Genomic DNA, 22,786 nt, shown 5'->3' on the forward strand with positions numbered 1-22,786 from the left:
AGGAGGAGTGACCAAAGACAGCAAAAGCGAGTCACCCCGACCGTGCCACCGCCGGCACTGGGGAAAGAGAGGAGATGGAGGCACTGAGTCTACAGATCTTACTCGTCTAAGCTCCAGACTTTATTTCAGAAGGAGACCATACCCACGGGATTTACTGTACAGAAAGATTCAACTCAAAGAGCTTACAAATTACTAAGTCTGTCCCACTAGCAATAACATCTCACCCACAGAGTTTAATACAAAAATTCTCAAGTTTCTCTGGCAACATTTATTTTTTTTCTTTTTACACTATTTTTTTATTTATTCAGTATCTCCTTGATTCCTGATTTCTAATGGCATAGAAACATTACATGGATGCACTGTCAGTGCAAGGGGAATCAAGCAAGGAATATCAACACACCCTGCCTTCCCCATACACAGGCTTTGCAATCAGGGCAGCATCCCAACCACTACTGAGATGCTGTGACCTTTTGACTATCCTTAACAGCCTGGGTTACTTCAAATTTGTGGGATGTTTTACTTGAAAAATTTCCTTCTGAGTCAAGCCACTCTAACTCCTGCTGTTTGCTGCAAGGCTAGGGGGACGTTACAAATTACCTGGGGATTCACACAGAACCTACTGGTGACTCCATCCTGATTTCCACAGCAGAGCTCTGACACAAGTGCCCAGCTGGCACAGACAGACAGAGCCTGCTTGGCCACCAGAGTGGGGACATGGGGCTGTCCCAGGCACTTTGCAGCCGTCTCACTCCCAGACAAAGCTTACTGCACCACAGCTGCACGGAGATCCAGGTCACCTAACTGCTAACTGGACACAGTTACAAGCACTAAAATTACCAGAAAAGTGGACTTTTGGGCAAAGGACTGTAGACACGACTTCTCCAACCCTTCATTTTGTCTTACTTATGTGCTGTCAGATAAATAACTGAAGCTTGCAGGAGCTTTGCAAGCAACGGCACTCAAGTATCAACAGAAGCATTGAGAACAGAGGACAGTAACAGTCCTCACTGCTTTGGGATTTAAATAAATGCAGATAAACAAGATAAATAGAGTATTAAGTGTACTGTACCCTAAAGAAAACCCTCTTCCCATCCCAAAGCATACTGTAAAACATGGCATATTTGTGTTGGACAAGTGAGCCGAGCAAGGAAATTCTTTTCTGTCTCTAAAGAAATAAACATTCTAAAAGAAGCCATAATGAGTGTTCTGCATCAGCGGGTTTCTAACTTTGGTAAAGAACTGACATTTGAGGATACAAATATAAATGAGCTATTTTACTCACACTCTCCCTTTCATCATGTTCTTCAGTTAATCCTTTGAGTATTTGAAGTGAGGCTCACACAGAGCATGCATTCCTTCTAGAGGACCTTGAACAGCAAAGAGAGGAATGTTAAGGAAATGGGTTGTGGAAAAATTCAGTGTGGAATATGATCTGTGGCCTGTATTTTCATTCATTGGGGTAAGGTAATTTAATTATAATGAAATTATGTCTGGAGGGAGATAAAGCAGAAAAGTGAATTTGTGTTTTGTTTGACTATTTGCATCCCATTTCTGGCAAGAAAAAACCAAACCAAAAACCAAATGTTTCCAAGCCATGCAGGGAATCAAGTGAGACCAGGGTTGGTAGATCCAGGTTAAGGGGTCAGTCCTGTGTGTCTGAACTTCCACTATGACACAAGGGGAAACACGCAAAGGTCAGTGCGGATACCAGACACCAGTGGACCCTGTTTTCTGGGTATTGAAAAATGCCAGTTTCCTACTGCAAAGCTATCCTTTTGTTTTGTCCTTGGCAATGAAACAGTAGAAAACAAAATGCATGGTGCATGTGGCAAAGGAGAGCGTAGCACCCTGTTAGCTGTGCAAAGGGTACTGAATTTCAGCTCTCCAGAGCTAAATAAAGCCCTTTGAACCTTCTTTATTCCAGTGCCCTGAGTAAAAACATGGTTAAAACGCATACTTGTGGAGGCTGAGTGAGGAAACATCACACACTGAAGGAAGCCCCTCTCCATAAGATAGCATTATACAGAGTAGAAGGGATCTAGCCCTGTATAAAACACGTATTTCTTTGCCAACAACGACCGAATATCTCTGAGCCCTCGGGAGAGCCCCGTGCCCTCAGCAGCACAGGCCGCGCAGGCCGCGCACGCCCCGCGCCGCGGGGGCTGCTGGGAGCTGTAGTCCCGCGGGGGCCGCGCCAGGCCCGCCCCGGCCGCGCCTTCCCCTCACGGCCCTGGCGGGAGCAGCGGGGGCGGCTCTGGAAGATGCTGGTGCCGCTGGGACCTGAGCCGCAGCGTGGAACAAACGCTTGAAGGTGTTTGCTTCTCCTTTGGGTTTTCAGGGAGACATTTCGGGGCTCGTTTGTGGTTCCTGCTGCTCACTGTGAGGAAGAAAGTAAACCAGAGAGATTTCATCCAGATGTGGCTGGCGGCCAAAAAATCATCAATTCCTCGTAATGCACAGCACTGGCGGCATGGGAATCCAATGGGGGCACAGGCTGTTTCAAAGTAACTTCTGACACGGGTGTGGAAGTGACATGGGTGTAAGATGCCAGCTTGCCCTGCAAATTGAATTAATGTATAGCTATGTCCAGTCAATTAATAACAACAGTCTAAAAATCCCTTTTGCATCATTTCCCTCCTAGCAATACAAGACTGAAAAGGGACTGTCCAGGCCATGGGGTTTGATCTCCTGCCATCACAAGCCCTCACACAACCCCATCCACACTCAGCGCTGGCGTGGGGCCCATAAGGAATCTTACCCCACTCTGCCCAGCAGAAAGGCTCTGTCCGGCTCCTCTTTGCTGGGGATTAGGAACAATTAATCTACAGCTTGAAAAATACATAAACAGTTTATACCTGTTTGTTCCTGTAGTAATAATCTTTAGTTTAATATTGTTTAGTTTAGTATTTGACTTCCCTGTTTCTCCGGTATTTACATTCTTATATAGACTCAGCTGTCTGAATGACCACAGCCCTTGTATGGTCTGCATTTTCTGATCTTGTTCCCCTTTCACCTTCCAGGAGAGGACATTTGGAGCTGCACCCTGGGCTGCAGTAGGGTTTCAGCAGTACCTTCTCCCTTTCCAGTCTGCTCTGAATGGCCCACTGCTCCACACTACACTTGTATCACACCTATATGGTACTGATGCTTTGAGACCTCCCTTGGACTAGTAAGTAACTAAGGGGTTTTTCCACAGTTCCTAGCAACTACTATCCACCCAGAAAGAGGAAAAATCCCTGTTACTGGTCCAGCTGCACCTTTCCAGCATTTTACTCTCAGAAAACTGTCTTTCCTCTGTTAAGATCTTTTCCACGCCTGTCCATAGTCTTTTTAGTTTTCTTGAATGGAATTTTGCCACTTATCTTTCTCCACAGCATCAACAGCTTAATACCTATTGTCCTACTCTTCCTTCCCTACTTCAGCACTGCACAGAGAGACAGTTCCCAGCCCATGGAGTCCAGCAATGGAAGTGCCTCTCTTCAGTTCCTGCCTTGGCCAGGAAGGTCCTCCAAAAACCCTGCTGTGTCTTCTTCAAAGTCCCCTTCTGACCTGTCAGAGTTTTCTGCATGGCTGGGTATTTTCATGTTGCTCTGAAGTTCTGCATAAAGCCTAGACAAAAGCCTAAAAGTAGCAGTGGTGTTAAGCAAGTGTGGAGGGAAGGGAGGCAGAAAACCCATGGCCAGAATGCAGCAGAGCAACGTGGTACCAGCCTGGCATTCATTTTTGAGGCAGTTATGTTACAGTGTGTGTTAAACATAAGGTCAGAGCACAGCAGCCAGTCGGCCTCAGTTTACCTTCCATACATTTACCTGGGTACACTCTAACGAGGTAAAGAACAGGGTCTGGAGATATGCACAACCTTTTGTGAAAGCTCTGGTAGTCAGGCTGAGGGATCTGCAGGTGCCCAGTGCTGGAGCAGTGACACAGCTCCTGGCTGCCAGCCTGAGGGGAGCAGCACTGCTCCGACTCACTGACCAGGCAGGGGGGCAAATACCTCACTTTTGTCCTGGTGGGGAGGCCCTGAAACCTTTGCTTTAGTATCCTAAGGTACTTTTTATACAATATGCATTATCCGACCTTTTTTTCGTAATCATATGAATCTCCAGTAAAATGACTGGAGTTGCACCCTCTTCATTAACACACCAGCCTAAAAATGAACGTGTAGAGCAGCTGACTACAGTCCAAGGCCAGTGATACCTTTCTGCTTTTGCTTCATCTTTTTTCCAAGACTGAATTGCTTAAATAAATCTTCCTGCACGTGAATTATATCCACTTCACTGAGAATTTCCTGCCCTACTTATTTTGTTGTGCAACTCCTTATTGTGGTAGTTTCTCATATTTAATAAAGCTTCTGTCTAGAATTAAACCTTTGTTAATTTAAAGCTTATACTTTATATTAGAAAATCCTTGTATAAAACACAGCTCATTGTGCCCATACTAGCAGTAATACCTGCCACATATTTGCCCAACTTGTAATAATGTAGCAAGAAGCTTATAAAAAGTATTCATATGAAATACCAACATTGTTAAACAGAATCCAGCCTAATAAAAACATTTTATAGAAACATGGCTCGGACATCTCAGTGAAATAACTACTACTTCTCTGGGAAATCTAAAATGTAGCATTTTAGTTGTACAAAGTGAGGCAAATGAAAAAGCACAACATGGTGATGCACTCAGAAAAACAATTACAGACAGACATGCGTCAACAAAACACAAGCAGAAATCTCAATTTCATTTCAAAGAGTACATTAAAAAATTAGTGCTAGTTTTTTCCCTACTTTGCTGCTTTCTCCCAGGAGTGAAGAACCTGACTGTGAGAAATATCCAGATTTTTAGCATTTGTAAAGTGACCACGTCCCAGTAAATACTGGCATCTTCTTTCCATGTTGTTATTTTGGTGTAACTGCCAGAAGTGATGCCAGGTGTGGAAGACCAGAGTCTGGCACTTCATTCTTTGCTCAGCCTTGGAGGATGCTGCTCCTCAGCCCTCTGAAAGCACTGTGGACCTAGGGAAGGGCATTTTCTGCAGCTCTCAGTTACTGGTTCTGTTGGGGGAACTTACTGGGTGCTCTGCTCTTAGGCACTGAACTGTGAGCAGACCAAAAGAAATGACATCCCTATGATTTGTGTGTCAATATGCAAGCTCAGAGGATGCACATGTTGTTTTGGTGGACAGTGGTTGCCAAAACAGACTGCAAGAAAAGAACTGCTGTTACAGGGGGGCAAGTGTTCCAGTCACACATTAGAGACCCTGTTTTTCCCTCTACTCTCTGTTTTGATATAAACCAAACCCAGATGCATCTGAACATGAGCAGACATGACATTCAACAGTTCTGCATTAAGGTTGTAACAGTTAAAGTGATCATTTAAACACTTACTCAGATCTTGAATTGGTTGATGAGGCTCTGATCATGGGTGCTCTCAAGAGCACATTTGCTCTAACTTGTTCTCCAACTGCTCTGGTGATCACATAATTCAGAAAAATATGAACAGTTGTTCTTTTGCCTGTAAACATAATTAGTAGAGATACATCTAAATTTGATTACCATCCAACTCAAAAAAAATTTATATCTGCTTTACTATAAATACTATTTACTTAACTAATCAGATTAGGAGCACTTTTCAATTTTTATTGGTGACAATCTTTGGTTAAAAACAGTGTATTTCTGAACTTTCAATGGCACATAAAACAGAAATGTGATTGTGGGCTATTAGAACAGACACTTCCCTCTAGTTCTAGCTTGAAATGAAAATAGGAACTATCAATCAGGGATTTTTAGTGAAATTTTCATATAGTTCATGCAATAATACATATTATGAAAAAAATGCTTTCATTCAAATTAGTGTCAAAACCTTCTTTTTTGCTCATATATATGATACGAAAACCTGTACAAAAATACTGCAACTATTAACTCTAAAAGGATTTAAAGGCAAAATCTACTAATACACAAAGAACAAATACTCATGGTTAGTATTGCATGTATTACCTGACATATTATGTGACTGGTACAATCTAAATTTTTCATTGCCTACTGCTCTTAAATATTTTCCAAGTCTCTCGTTCTTACTGTTCTCTGCAGCTGCCATTTCTTACACAGGATTCCACACCACGTAAATGTGACATCTACTGGCAAATAAATGTAATGAGAGCAGTTGGTTATGGAGAGCTCCTGAAGGTGCAATCATAGAATACTTTAGGTTGGAAGGAACCTTAAGGATCATCTACTTTCATGATTTTAGTTTACAGGATTTTGTAGTAACCCAAAACATTAAAAAAAAGTTCAAGAAAAGTCAGAGTTGAGTTCTATTAGTCAGTAAGTAGTAGCTAAATTAAGACCAGTTTAATAACTTCACACATAATACTAGGTATGCCCCAAAGCATAGGTTTGTGTTGTACAAATCCCAAGCTAAAAAGCATTTGTGCTGATATTTCAGGTTTCCTTGAGGGGCTTAAAAAAAAAAAAAAGTTTATGAGACTTTAGGGAGTTAGTTTCCTCCCAGCATTCACTGCAATGCTTCTCTTGGCAGGCAATGTCTCTTGCAGCAAACTCAGTCCTGCTCTGAAATTCCTTTCCAGAGTCCATGAGCTGTGGGTGCTGTGGCCATGGGAGGTGGCTCTCTGGAGTGGATGTCCTCCTGGAGCCAAGGCCCTGGGTTATGTCCTAAAAACAGAGCAGATTCTTCTATGGAAGTGGAACTACTCTGGACATGAATTAATGTGCTTGCACTAACAAACTGTATCATGACATGCACGTTACATCACATTACGTGTTCTGCCACCATGATCCTGTTTCTGGTACAATAGGATGTTTTTACTAAGGCTGCCTGCTAAGTTCCTCTCTTACGTTTTTCCCACTGGTAAGCAAGCCTGTCAGATGCACATTTCCCAATAAATATGGCCAGAAAAAAAGGGAAATGAAGATAATGTATTAACTGAGGACACACACTGAGGCCTTTTTTTTAGGGGGGCATTTGCAAACAGGTATTTTATAAACACTGGGCTTTTATAAAATGATTACATATTGATAGCTTAACCTGAATTACCATGTCTGTGAGATAGGTGAATCATATTTTACTTATCCAAGGTGTTACCTATCATTAATGGAATCCTGACACTCAGATCCCCAGCCCATGCAAACATCAAGTAGAAGGACGATGGCAAAGATGGGAGAAATTGAAGGAACATTCCAATCAAGCATTCATTTTGTTGAATTGTTAATTAGATAACTACATATACACTCAAAGTAGCAATGTAGATACAAAGTAAAGAGCAATACTTCTGGTACTGTGATATTGCTGTGTAGACCAAAGCATTAATACACCACTAAATTGAAATGAGGTCTTGGATAATTTTTTTTCTTCAATTGAATCAAATTACCTTGGTGGGGGAAGAATTTCAGTTAACCAAGCCTTTCCATCACTCCAATTTTCTCTTTGTTGCCCTAGTCAGCAGTAATTTTTCCTGGAACTTACTGAACACACTCAGAACATACCACACTGCTTGCCAGGCTGCTGAGACCTTGCTCCATTTGTGTCAACACAGCTACAGCTGTGTCCTTTCTCATTGTCCACAGTGCCTTGGAAGCAAAGGCAAAGGAAGAAGTTTCTCATAACGACCTCCCAGCAAAGGAAAACACCTGTCACCGTGGCTGTGTACAGATGGGAACAGATCACTGACCTCCCTCTCAAACTCCAGCAACCTTTCATCCTGAAGAGTTTTTGTGCTGCAACCTTGCCATCAGACATTAGATTGCTACTGTGTGATCCATCAAAATCTACACCTGTAAGCTGAGCATCAGTAAGAAATGTGCAAGTTTGTCACTGGCTCTTCCATTCGTGCTTCACTGACCAGCAGCTCATGTCAATGAACATCACAAGTATGTTGCTTTTAAGCTTCAAAGCAAAGAGACACACATACACAATTCTTAGAAATACGTTTTTGCAAAGACATTTGTACTTGACCCTCTAAGGGAGGGAACAGCACAATGAAGCTGTAAGGATTCTAAAGGAATTTTTACCTTGAAAACACTGTTGGGAACTGATCCAAATGATTTCATAGAAACCTCAAGCTGTTTTTATCCCACTGAGGGACTACTTTTTGTAGTAGTCAATTACAAGAATAAAATACATTTTCAATATCTGCAAGTTTCCTTCAGGCATCCCTTCTTGTCATATGATACCCCTCCCCAAATCCAAACCACAATAACAACAAAAAAAGGTAAAAATGTGACTAGATCTCCGATTGAATTCATACTTTTATTTGTCATCAAATTCAGAAATTAGAAAGGGAAGATATCTTGAGATCCTGTCCTGCCTCTAGGTACCCATCTTATACTTCAAAAAATTCCAACGCTTCACATAATCCCTATGTAAGATGACAAACATTTACTATCTATAAGGCATTTAAACATCCTTGTGGAGCTCTAACCCTTTTACTGCCCAGCCTGATGTTAGGTGCTCGTATTTTACCTTTTCTGTCAGAGACCTTAAATAATTCAATACCTCAAGCCTTCCAATAAAAACATTTTTAAAATGTATGCAAGACCCACACTTGTAAAACTGTGGTGGTCAAACTCTTTTTTTTTTTTTTTTTTAAATATCATTAAACACATCCAGATCAGCTATATACACCTAAGTTGGAGAACAGAATTGTTTACCAGTTTCTAATGGAATGGTTCTTCAATTCTGATCTGGGATAAATCCTCCTTATGCAGCAAATCAGAAGAACAGATTTTAATGACACCTTCAAATCTGTGGCTCAGCATGCTGTGTTTGTTTAGGAGCTGTAGTAAAAGCAGAAGACAGTATTTTCACAGGTTTTTTAGCTCAGCTTTAGAAAAAGTACAAAGGTCTTTAAAATGTAATGTAGCAGTAGTACCAGGAAACCAAGAACACAACACTGCAGTCGCAGGCGTACAGCAGCAGAAGCACAAGAGGCCACAGCTCGGCTCAGACAGCGGGAAGAGGAGGAGCTGCATTACAGAGCAGGCACCAGAAGCCTCTCTGAACACCACTTGCAGAAAAAGCCTCAAGACAGACAAAGCCAAGACCATGAACAGTCTTTACTTCTATCAGTTTTTCACAGCACAATGAGACACAGCACAAAGTTTGTACAGCGGGATCTGCAGACAGTTTAAAAACAGGCAATTATCTTTAATAAAAAGCATCGAGTCTGAATGAAAATAATATGAAGACAAACAATACTGAAGCTAATGATCACCTTGCTTGCTTTTGATTGTCTGAGAAGTTCAAGACTTCTCACAGTGCCTTTAATGTTCTCCACACCACCTTCTCCAGACAGCCTAGTGTAAAGGTTTAGTGTAAAGCTTAATGCGTCCCAACTCATACGTTTCACAACCTTTTCCTCTTGCTCTCAAACCCTGCTCACGTGTGGGGAGGTGCAACAACTGTCATAATACAACATTCTGATTCACAAAGAAGCAGCACAAGTGTTGTACATAATTTAATTTGCACTTCTGTATATAAATGTTTACTATTGCACACTATTGCAGCACTTAAAAACATCTAATTATTTGCAAAAATTAGTAAAATACTTTAAAGGATTTAAAAATAAGGGTTTTAATGCAACTGACAAGATAATAAAAAAAGCAATTTACTTAATGAGATACAATCCTTTATGTTGGAAATGAAAGTTACATACAACTAGAGTACAATTAAAATATACCATATAGTTCAACACTTAATTCCTCAAATGTGTAAAATTAACAAGCTTCTACTGTCATAGATATACAATTTTTCCATATTGTGAAAAGGATTTTTCAAATTAAATACAGGTAACATAATATTCTGTAGTTATATTTCATGACTGTGTTTAAATGAGAGGGTTGTATAATACTCACATTGTCAAATGTACTCACTAATGCCTTGGAAATTGCACACTTCCCCTCCTTTTCCAAAATAGAATCTCATTTCCATACTGAAGTCTATTATGCCATATTGGAAAAGTGTTTTACTTTCTAACAGGATTTTCATAAAATTAAAAAATAGCATAATATCATGGCATTATGATGACTTTTCCACTTACGCTCGTGTAGAATTTAATCTGGATATCAGACAGACATGTCAGAACCAATTTCCTAGACTTCTGTCTTATTGTACACGCAAGATGAATGATTACAGTATTTTACAGAACAGAAAAATCTCTGAACCTTCCTAGAACTATAAATGTAATGATTAAAAATTAAAATCATAACAGAATCAAATTGTGATCTCCAACATTTATTAAAATCTTTTAAAGTTCATAAACGACAACAAAGTTACTGTAGAATTTATCGCATACAGCTAGCATACAGCAGCATGTCCTTGGTCTAAATGAAATACAAAAGATTTTAACATTTTCATACAAAGGATTTCTTTAAATTTATTAATGTGACGATATATCTTTGTTACATAAAATTTGCTACAGCAAAGTATCTTATACTTTTCTTGCATGTATGTAAATATGGGTGGACAAAGACTGCATTCAGTGTCAGCCTCCTAATGACGTTGTGCAAAAATGCTCAACAACCTAAACATACAGAACATTGGTGGTATGTTTCATACTCTTTTGTAAAATGTCTACAAAGGCTTTTCTTTTAAGAGTGTCGTACAGATTAAAAGGAAGGAATGCCAGCTGTTTATTTGCACTGGCATTCAAAGAAATCCAATGGCTATATATCAATATAGCTCATTTTTTAAAAAAAAGAATCATCCTTGTATGCATGTAAATTTGTCATAAAACATGAGTCTAGTTTAAACTTTTAGATGTGCTGTTTTAAGACAGGTCACTGAGACAGCCAGAACCAAGTGTACAAATAAAACTACTATGAATAAGTTTAAAAGCAACCCCGAAAAAAGTGCTGAGCCGCTGATTATTAACATTGAAATAAATGTGTAAAAGTGCCCAAAGCTAGCACATGGTAGCAATACCTTTTAAGTCAGTTGGTGAGAGTATACAAAACATAATTAAACCCAAATACTTGTATCTGTGTGACCATACATTCTGATTGATTGAAAGAAAGTAGGTTAGAAATGAAGACACAACGCAACTAAAATAAACTCAGCTGTTGCAGTTTTTAAACTTGATCTCTTTTCTTCTTGAATGAAGTGCTGTAATTAAAAAGAAAATGATTGTAGCAGTACTCCATCCTCAGTTTACTAATATAGTATACCAGAATAAAAACTTGGCAATAACCTCTTATTCTTAACAGCTAACAAAAAATAACCGTGTTCATCCAGCGATGCATCTAGAACATTATTTTGCATTTGCTAAACCATTTGTTTTTCATAGCTAATGGCAGAGCGCATTTTGCTTTTTGTGGCATGGTGGTTTTTATTCTAATGGATGCCTTTTTTAATCAAAAAAGGCTTGAAGCAAGGAATACTTTGGGAGCCCAAACATTGGCTACTTTTTAAAAATTAGGAAAAAAAAAAAAAAAAGAAAAGGTGAATCAAAATGAATTCTCTACAGTACTGACCAAAACTTCCTTTAAGAGTTTAGGGTTCTTGATCTTAAACAAGCCATTTCATACCTGCCAACTGAAATGCTGGTAAGTTGACTTGGTTTAATATGGTCCAAAATCCAGACCAGATGGAATTACTCCCTCTCATGAGACTGTAAGCTTTCCATGGTACAGTCTGGTTATGGCAATTTGCCTACTGCCTAGGTGGGAAATACAAAGGAAGGAGGCAGTGACGAAAACTGCAGGGATGTAGAAAACCAAGGCACGGGGTCTAGCTACTGTCCCCTACTTAAGCCATCCAATTGATTCTACTGAATTTTGGTCAGCCTCCAGGAAAAAATGTTTTTAAGTTAATTTAGCAGACATTTATATGGCGATAAATACTACCTTCAAAAATGCTAAAAATGTTGGCTAGGTTTAGTCTGAGCTACTAAAAAATTATTATAAATTGTAGCATCAGACACAAGACAGACATGAATTATTGGCTGGCACAGACTAGAAGCAACATTTATCTTTCACTTCAGTCTAAATCACACTAGCCGCAACACCTTCCATTTCACTCACACAAATAATACATTATTCAAAATAAAATGGAGCATTCTTGGGTAAAAAACTACTTCATTTCAAAGGGGGAAAATGAACAATACACAGAAACAAAGAACGACAGAAACCAAAGTTAAGTAGGAAAGTGGTCTATTATTCTGTGTTACTGCACAAACAGTGCTTGCTTAATTGTGCCTAGTTAGAAGGGTTGGTGCAAACTGCACACATGGAAGATGGCAATAAAGACCTCAGTCAGCTTTGTGGAATGAAGTAACTAGGTAACTGTTTTGACATATGATGGTCTCAGCTCCACCTCATCTGTTAACAGAGTGCAAAGATCCCAATGTGAGCCCTGATGTCATCTTGTCCTCTTACTCCCACTAAAAATCAGCAAATTCTTTTGCACATTTTTCTGTTAGAGACGCACGAATATCTTCTTCTTCATAGTCATCAAAGTTGCTGGTATCTCCAGGACCTCTGCACTTTGGTATGAATGGAGCTTCTACCTGTATTGGTGGGAGACACAAAAAGGCACATGAAATGTTACTGGCCTAATACCAGTAGATTTAGCATTGTAATGATGAGCACAGCAATACTCCCATTACTTTTCAAATCCTGCCAAGAAATCAGGTATTACAGGTTTAAGCTGTGGCTCATAAAACCAACCTAAGAAGGTACAGGCCTAGATGTGTGAATCTAAATTGAAAAAGACTAATCTCTTGCTGAGAGGCATCATTAAAAATGACTTCCACTTCCAAACAAAGATTAGTTCTCTCCTTGCAGAGGCCATCCTGCTCCTTCCAGCTCATTAGCACAGGACATGGAGAACACTGATTGCCACCACCACTACACAAAAGCCTTAGGGAAGTTTGGAACACTCTCCTTCCTACTTAATAATAATCTATTTCCAAATAAAAACTAACCTAATGCAAGTGTAAAAGAATTTGTTCTGCATATCTTATGAAGTTCCTCCTAGGACCTAACTAGGTGAGAACTGAAAGCCTTCTCCAAACCAGGCCACAATGAGACACAAGCAATGACTTGAAGGAGTCACTCAAAAACAGTACCATAAGCTAAGCAAAATTACAACAAAATTGTGCAGGTGATGCAAATTTAAACCTGGAAACACAAAGTAATCCGACAAGTATCTCTCTCCCAAACATCCCAAGGAATAAGTATGCCAGAGGTAGAATGGTGGGGCGACAATGAAGCAGGACAGGCACAGCTCCAGCTCCAGCTGAGGCAGAGGATCACACCACATTGTGCAACCAGGTAGATTGCTGATGGTGGGGGGGTGTGTCATGTGTGTAGATCAGTAAATTAAAGAGGTACAGCACAGACTAACACAAATTAAACTCCACTGACTGTGGGCAATAACATTATACACCGCCAAGAAGAAACAGTAACTTGTGCATTCATGAGTGCAATTGCCATGTGTGTATCCTTTTGTTCCTGAAACAATATACGCATTTTAGCGGTATAGCCTGAGTGAGCACACAGTCTGTGTACATACCTAGCCTACAAAGCCAAACATTGACCATTATCTGAATTCTCTCTGTTTTCTTAAACTGACTTTCAGTCACTCTCTTACAACAAAAATCAGAGCACAGAAAATACCTCATTTACTGCTTGAACTTTAGAACACTTTCAAATGAGACATGTCAGACCTTTCCCTATTATCTTCACTATGGAATCTCCAAAGAGATTGCAGGAGGTAACACTGGTTTATAGTGGAAATACCTGTTTGGCCCTAAGTACAATCATCTTATCAGGCAGTGTGTTAATAAATATGGAAACACACAAAGAAAGGAAGACTTGATTGTATATCATGCAATGGGTGAGCAACTGGCTCACAGGTGGGGCACAAAAGGTTACAGTGAATGGGGTGACATAAGACTGGCGACCTGTCACTAGTGGGGTTCTGCAGTGCTCAATCCTTGGCCCTGTGCTCTTGAGCATCTCCATAAATGATTTGGATGCAGGAATGGAAGGGATACTAAGTAAGTTCATAGACAATAAAAAACTGGGAGGAGCTGTTGACTCCGTGGAGGGCAGGGAGGCCCTGCAGAGAGACCCTGACAAACTCGAGAATTGGGCAATCAGCAAGTGTATGAAGTTCAACATTGGAAAGTGCCAAATTCTGCACCTGGGATGAGGCTACGCTGGATGTATGGACAGACTGTGGGACAAGAGGCTGGAGAGCAGTGCTGTGGAACAAACCTGGGGGTCCTGGTCGATGGCAAGTTGGGTCAGCAGTGCCCTGGCAGCCAGCAGGGCCAACCGTGTCCTGGGGACATCGGGCACAGCATCGCCAGCCGGGCAAGGGAGGGATTGTCCTGCTCTGCTCTGTACTGGGGCTGCCTCACCTCGTGTCCTGGGGGTGGTTTTGGGTGCCACAAGGTAACAAAGACATGAAACTATTGCAGTGTCCAAAGGAGGGCAAGAAAGGTGGTGAAGGGCCTTGAGGAGAAGCCGTGTGAGGAGCAGCTGAGGGCACTGGGTCTGTTCAGCCTGGAGGAGACTGAGGGGAGACCTCACTGCAGTTCCAGCTTCCTGAGGAGGGGAAAACGGGAGGCAGGTACTGATCTCTGCCCTGTGGTGGCAGTGACAGGACCCGAGGGAATGGCCTGAAGAGTCAGGGGAGGTTTAGACCGCACATCAGGAGAAGCTGCTTCACCCAGAGGGTGGCTGGGCACTGGAACAGCTCCCCAGGGCAGTGAGCACAGCCTGACAGGTTCAAGAAGCCTTTGGACAATGCTCTCAGGCACATGGTGTGACTCCTAGGGTATCCTGCGCAGAGCCAGGAGTTGGATTGGATGATTCTTGTGGGTCCCTTCAAACTCAGCGTATTTTGTGATTCTCTATCCGAAATACTAAGTAATTGACTGGTTTACTTATGACTGTAGCATTAAAAAAAAAAAAAAAAAATCATTCACATGACATTAGCTGCCAAGGAACACTAAGTTTGTTCAGGAGAATACATGTTGTGGTAACAGCCACTGTGAAAAACTAGTATTAACTGAAAGTTTATTGCTGTATTTCTATGACTACTTGAATGATATTACAATCTATGCTGTTGTTTCAGACCCTCAGTATTAGAGTATTTATTCTTTATAATTAGAAGCTTCAAACTTATTTGGCATCAGTTTTCACAACCCTTTAAATCTAGTAATAGCTATTCTGACTGTACTATGTGTTAACATATAAAAATATTTCTTATTTCTGTGAAAGTAATTCACTATAGCAGTACATTAGGAATGCTAAGAATATTTAGCACAGTATTAAAACACCTGCTTTAATATTATGGGACCTGGGTGTTCCCAAACAGCATACTGGCAAATGAAACTCAGGGCATATAAATCTGCCTTGCAAAGAGGCATTAAGAAAGCGAAGAACAGATAATTAGAATTCTACAATAGGGAATATTTTCTTAAAAATATCTATATTTAATGCAAGGAATACAGGATGCGTTAATTGTACCCTGTCTTCTAGTAATTAATACATTAATGAATAATTCAACAACTGTACTGTCAGTTTGTGTAGCCAAACAACCAGTTTCTTTTTATAAACTATTGTTGGTATTTAGGTTTGGCCCTTAAAATACTGCTGTTACAGCAGCAAGTTCATGCCTCTATAGTCAAGACTGTTAGCATTTCAAATTCAAACCAATTTCTTTAAATATTATCATTTATCTCTAGCTTTTTTTTACAGTATCAAGACAAAGCAAGAACAAGGAGGGAGCAGGTTGCTTTAGGAGAAAAAAGAAAGGCTCTAGCTTTGGCTTGAGCTTCTCCACACTGAAGCACAGTCTGAGTGCTAAGAGCTGGCTGGAAAGGAAAACAAATTCATCTCTGCTGTGGAGGAGTATTTATAGATGCCACTATAGCAGGGTTTAAATAAAAAGTGAGAGAGGCAGGAGATGCCTCATCCTGAGATAATCCAGAAATAGACAAACACACAATATGTGTGTTAAAGAGAACGTGAATGTACACAGAGGTCCAGGATAAAATACCCAAAAGAAACAAACATAACTCAATCAATACATATGCTTTGGAGTTTTAAAAGATTAAACTACTTTCACCCTTTCTCAATTTCAAGTCACAGATCTAGGAAATAAAAAATAACTACAACAATTAGAAATTTTACTTCAACCTCTTAAAGGTTGAAGGATCAGGAAGGGTCTTACCTTTCTCTGATAAATGGCAATCCAATCTGTAGTTGCAAACCACTTGTGATTCTTTATGTCATTTACACCATTCTTGAGATTTCCATATCGTTTGGTCAAATCTACCTGGAGTAAATTTCTTAGAAGATCCTTTAAGTCTGAACTGAAGTGTGATGGGAACCTCACCTAAAATTATACACCCACAACATTAAAAAACATGATACAGATTTGATTCTTTCCCCTGTGAAGGGAAACAACTTCACACAAAAGGAAAACAGTAGGGCAATAGTTTCTGTCTTTCTTCTAAAACCAAATCAATCAGGAATGCATGAAGAGACAGATGATTATTGTTGCACATGTATTTCTGTTTCACAAAGCCTTTATCAATAGCATTACATTGCCCATCTACCATTTCTTGAACTGGAAGTTTCTAGGAGGCAAAATATTAATTTAATGTAACAGTGATCTAAAAGCTAAGTTTAACTTGGTGTCTCACCAACACATCATCTCAAGACATTCTCAGCTATTTTCTAGTTATAAATTTTTATATTATATTATACACACACACACACAGAAGAGACACAGTATATAGCATATACACAGCATATAAAAATATAGATATGCTCTGAAATAACTGTACATTCAGCAATCATATATGAAAAGTCAATCTGGAACTTTATGCTGTTCTGCAATCTGTTTCTGGTAACTAAATGCACCAAACATCAAAAGTCTTACATAACAGCACTATTTGAAGACAGCACACTAGTGACTTGCAATTCATTCAAACCTAGCTAAAGGATATTTGAAGATGATTCGTGGGATGTAATTACAAAGGGTTTTACTAACAAATGATCGACTGACACCATTTGAGATGGCAGAGAGAAGGAAGGGGAAAAGAACAGGCAGAAAGCTGTGTCTGTCATCCTCATAGTCCCAGTGTTTGACACTTCCAATATTCAGCTTATCAGTTATGATGTAAATACAGATCATGGAATTACTTAACATAAAAACATTTCAAGAAATCAAGAAGTCCGATTATCAAGGAACCTGCTTCAGTTTACCTACCAATATGGTTCTATTGTAGATTATGAGAAATTCACAGGTTTTAATGACTATAATATCTAGACCACAGAGAAGTAAGGAAATACTAACTCAAATTTTTAAGCAGAGAACTAAGCAAATGAGGTAGAATAAATGAAACACCCCAGGTTATAAAGAACTGCTAGCTGAGGATTGAATTAGAGTTTCCAGAGTTGATGTCCAGTGCTGTTTCTGCAGCTGTCCCTCCATGGACTCAGAAAAAAGGTAGATGATCAACAGTACAAATGTCAAGCCAGTTAGATAAAAATACAAAAAATGCCCAACTTTTTTTTTTTAGTTTAGAAGAGAAAGATTTCTTTGAAAATATGTCTTGGTAAATTAATTCCCATATATTCATGGACACAGATGAAGATTCATAGCATTAAAACCTTTCAAAGAGTAACCACCAGCCACCTTCTTTATTTAAATACGAATCAACCTCAGTGCAGTGCACCACAGGCCTACCGAGGTACTGCCCTTGATTAGAATTACAGAGGCACCTGAGATGCAGCACAGGGTGTGTCCATGTAGGGCCAAGGAAGAGAACAACTGTAACAAATCAAGTGAGCCCAAAAAAACAACACTGGCTGGCAGAAGAAACACCAGAATGATTACATTTTGGTGCTATTCAGCAGCAAATATGAAAAATAAAATGGGAATAATGAAAAATAAAAGGGAAACATTGGAAACACTTTTCAAAAATTTTATATAACAATGAAAGCCAAATGAACATTAGATATATCTAGCTACACAACTGTGGAAGTAAAGAGACCTACTAGGAATGATGGAAACTCTCCAGGGCTTCTCAAAAATTGCAAAAAAAATTCTAGAAAGTAGCTAGGCAAATTAAGCACACAGCTAAGTAGTTGTTAATAGTCATTGGATCACTTTAATCCAAGCATAAAAGGATATAATACCACAATGTCTGTACATTTAGTAACTTGCATTTTAAATCTGAAGGCAGGGAACAGATTTTTATAACTCTGATTTTCAAATAACAATGTCTGCACTTATGAAATGTACATTACAACTTCTCCTATGTCCTTCTCAGATTGCTCACTGTCTAGTGGCCAGTAAATTCTGCATCTCCTCCACCAAAACACAGGTTCTACAAAAACAACTACGTTTGTGAAAACACCCAGAGCCTTAACTCACCTTGCCAGACACAATCTTCTCATAAATTTGAATGGGCTGATCTGCAAAGAATGGGGGATATCCAGCTGCCATTTCATAGATTAACACTCCTAATGCCCACCAATCCACTGCCTTGTTGTAACCCTGAATAAAATGAAACACGCCACTGTTAGTACAGTTTCTAACACAGGTTAAGATTTTCAGTATATATCTGTATATTTATGGAATACAAAGAAAGCAAATACATTATTGTCCATTTAATGCAGAACTTACAACCTAACTCCAACCAAATTGGCACTCACAGATTCCAACAGTAATACACTTGAAACCTAATACAGCAATGAGACGGAAACAGTGATGGAAGTGAAGCATTTTGCACACATTTCCTGTGATGAGTGTCAGTGATTTCTTTACACTCTTGTGACAAGACTCCCTAAGTAACAGAAATGGGAACAATTTATCTATTTATTTGAAATCGAAACAATCTTGCTACAGAATGATAATTCTTCAAAGCTTAGGGAAATTTCATTATAACACCATATATAACGGCACTTCCTATATTGTACACCGTCACCTTTTTGCTTGATTATCTGCATTTTGGAACATTCAGTTTCATAGGTAGTTAACGAGCTACAAGAGCTTGGAAGTTTAGTTAATTAGCTGTTATAGTCATTTATGATCTGATCTTAAAAGCCTGAACCTTCAATCACTAGTAGGTCCTATTCAGTGTTATGAAAGACAAAGAAACTACCAAACCCATCCATTTCATATATTTTCTTTGAGATCTTTTACAAAGCTCAGGGCTCAGAGTCAGTCTTTAAGGAAAAACCTATTATGAAGACTTTGTAGTAGATGCATTGGAATTTCTTTTGCTGTTTTAGCCACACAGGGGAAAAAACTATGCAAATAAGAAACATTTTTTCCCCAAACAGAAGCATTTTTTGTTCATTTTTGACAATCTGCAAAGGGTATTTAATTAAACCGTATGTTAAATGCTTACTTTAACATTATGCACTACGATTGTTTTATAGCATAAGCAGTTCTATATTTTCCATTTGCAAAACATGCAGTGCTACAGTTAAACAGCTATAGGATGAATAATACTTTTCTATGTTGGAACACTTAGTGCAAGCAGTAGACAAACAGATCTACAGTCAGCTTAGATTGCATGTACTTTAGATGTAAAACCAGTGGATTGTTATGTTTGATTTGATGTCAACTGCCTTAAAACTGAAAAACTCTGCAACTAGTTGTGTAATGACTACTGATTCATTCCATATGCAGTTCTTGTTACCTTTGGAGTTCCTCTTCTAGTATGTTAACACTTCAGAATGTAATCACTCAGATCTGTTGTTCTGGTAAGGTTGTTAGTTAAATAACTTAATTACAGATCTTTTATCCCCTCACAAGTTATGTGGCAAGCATATGTAGAAAGTTCTCTACAGTTATGTGAAAATTCTTTACTTGGCATAAGTTTTGACATACTAAAAGAATATTTACAATACAATGACTTCATTTTGTGTAATTTCTAAAGAACTGACTAGTCAAGATTTGATTTTTGGAAGTATCAGCAATTGTTTATCCCCCAGAGCTTAATAATTGGATGAGAAGTTTTAACTACATCAAATGCATGGCTGAGTAACAAGACAAAGTACCTTGCTGAGAATTATTTCAGGTGCCAGGTATTCTGGAGTCCCACATAACGTCCAAGTTCTGCCTTTTACTCTTTTTGCAAAGCCAAAGTCCGTGACCTGTCATCGGGAAAAATAAATTGACTGTAAGTGCATCGCGATAAGAAATTTAAAATTAAGTGCTTTGGAAATATTTTGGAAAGCCGTTTTTTACAGGGGAAAAAATTATTTCTCAAATCACATCTAGTCAGATGTACCTTTATTAGTCAGTCCTCCCAGTACTTCTAATTCAGATAAATAGAAGGTCTCATGATAAAATTAATAAAGAACACAAAATATGTATTATCACCCTGACACCAGCTTCTATTTATAATTTAAAAATCAGTGGGAACTATGGCTTACTAATCTTCCACATGTACTGCAATTACATTATTAATTTTTCTTACACTTTTAACATCAGACTGTTTGTAATGCTGAAAATTTAAAGAACATAAATAAGATATTTATCTTTTCCTTTAGTTAAAAAATAAATGAATCACAAAAAGGGTTCAATATATCCCTCAGTCTTGTAAATGTAGAATTTTATTGCATAAGTGTATAAAGGTCATATGTCAAATTAGTGTGGGAATAAGACAACATGAAAGAGGTCTTCCAGTAACTTTTGATTCTGAGTATCTTTGAAAGCATCACCAGAGTCAAGTTTGTTTATTTGAGGCCTGGGGGGAAAATGTAGCAATAATTGTACCACAAATGGCAAGTACTTGAACATTATAAATTCTTCATTTCACTTGTCTTGTTTTCTACAGTAAGTTTTCAGAACTCTGTATGCAATATCCGACTCTCTGTGATTTTTCCTTGACCGTATTGTGGAATACATACAGAGCCCAGGTATTACATGGATAATTCTGGCATCAGTTTCAAGGTACCACGTCTATGCTTGTTTGGGGATCTGTTTCTTTTGTTTCCTCCTTCTTGGTTTCAATTTCAACCCATTCCCGGAGAAAACATACTGCACCACAACGAGAATCGCCGCTAATTATACAATAACCCGTGCTGATGTTGCTGTACATTAGCGCCACTAATGAAGCCAAACTTCAAACTAGCAAGGCAGCTTTTCTTCATTTTTGGTAGAATCAAGAGCATCAACAGCTGGAACTGAACAGAGTGGGTGACGTGCTGACTAGCTTCAGTCAGCAAAGAATCATTTCTGTGTTTGGGAATGCACATCAGTCTACATACGAAAAATATGCTGCAGACATGGGACAAACAGTAATGGCTTTAAAATACAAAAAAACCCTGAAGCTGAAGCTGCAGCATCAACATATGAACACAAACCTCCCTCTGCCACACCATCACAAAAACATACTGTTGCAGAGAGAGCTGCCAGTTCTGGAGTAAGCCAGTCATAGCTTTACATTAGTGGTGCTGCCCAACCACATTAAAGGAACTTGTATTGATCTCTCCCCACAGTATTATCTTACACTCCATGCAAAATTATTTTACAGTTATAAACGACATATAAGATATGAATCCTTTCTACTTCTCTCAAACATTTTATTATGTATTTTCTTGTTTAGATTCTGCTGTGGCAAAAGGTGACACAATGAGGAAAGAAGAACTTCCACAATTTAAGGACTGCACAGCATTGCAGAATGCTTATTGCTGCACTCTGCCTTCCCATTTCCCATTTAGCTAAAAACGTAAGAGCTAAGAGGAAGATGAGAATGTCCCATGAGAGGCTGTTGTAAAACCAAAGCTGTCATTTGAGCACTGCAGTGCTGATCTGACCTCAACTCAGCTCACACTCCAGATGTGCTGGGAAGACTAGGACTCTCCAAGGGTGGGATTCATCTGCTGGACATTAAGTACTACAGCATCAGGTTTAATATCTAAGCTGGTTTTCTTAAACTACTTATACAGACAATGCAGAGAAACAGACATTTTAGGGCACCTTTCATCTTGTTCTAGGGCAGATGTATAAAATAGGTCAGATGAACAGAGCCATGTAATCACCTACTTCTCACCACAGACCCCAAGGGAAATTTTGACAACTGGCTCAACTGCAGACAGCTCTACTGTGCATACTTAATTTTAGTCAGAGGAAGTACAACCCAAAGGTTTTAACCATTACTAGGCAGTAGGGCATTTGAATGCTCCACACAAACATGCTAACATGGCAAACAGCTTCAGACCATTTATTCAAAATGCATTTTCTCGAATTACCTAAATCTACACTGCAAGACAAAACTTCACTCCCTAAATATATGAAGAATATCATACCTGGATGTATCCTTGCTGATCAATTAAAAGATTTTCAGGCTTTAGATCTCTGTAGATGAGGTCTAATGAATGGAGGTACTCAAATGTTAGCACTATCTGAGCTGCATAAAACCGTGCATGTGGTTCACTGTGAAGAATTAAAAGAATATTAAGTACTCCAATGCTATGCTAAGGTACTGAAACAACCACCTAACTGTCAGGGACAGACAAATTAAATACCTTTTAACTGGTTCTTTTACTGTGTAACAAGAAAAAGCAAAAGCAAACATTTTCAGAATTGATACATGCATTCCCTAAATTTAAGTCTTGCAGCTAAAATACACATGCAAATCAAGATGAACGTAACCCACGATGCAGAGCTTTGACTTCAAATTTTACTTTTAGAAACTATCATGAATTTCAGTGACAATATGTATAGGAATTCCAAGATTCCATCATGCACAGATCATAAATGCCTGTATTAACTGAAAAATAATTAGGAGTTCTTC

The 22,786-nt window shown here is 39.0% G+C and overlaps 1 protein-coding gene across 5 annotated transcripts in view; it reads right to left on the bottom strand.

The window, feature by feature from the left end:
- Positions 1-10,226: 10,226 nt before the first annotated feature.
- PRKACB (protein kinase cAMP-activated catalytic subunit beta) overlaps positions 10,227-22,786 on the bottom strand; it is a 67,092-nt gene continuing 54,532 nt past the window's right edge. For all 5 annotated transcript variants that reach the window (XM_048312480.1, XM_048312479.1, XM_048312478.1 and 2 more), the window contains 5 exons: positions 22,299-22,425; positions 20,043-20,138; positions 18,409-18,531; positions 16,195-16,359; positions 10,227-12,514 (listed from right to left, as the gene is read on the bottom strand). In XM_048312480.1, coding sequence (XP_048168437.1) covers positions 12,389-12,514; positions 16,195-16,359; positions 18,409-18,531; positions 20,043-20,138; positions 22,299-22,425 — 637 coding nt within the window. In that variant the 3' untranslated portion in view covers positions 10,227-12,388. The remainder of the gene's footprint in view (positions 12,515-16,194; positions 16,360-18,408; positions 18,532-20,042; positions 20,139-22,298; positions 22,426-22,786) is intronic.

This window comes from Corvus hawaiiensis, chromosome 9 (genome assembly GCF_020740725.1).
Source record: "Corvus hawaiiensis isolate bCorHaw1 chromosome 9, bCorHaw1.pri.cur, whole genome shotgun sequence".
NCBI lineage: Eukaryota > Metazoa > Chordata > Aves > Passeriformes > Corvidae > Corvus > Corvus hawaiiensis.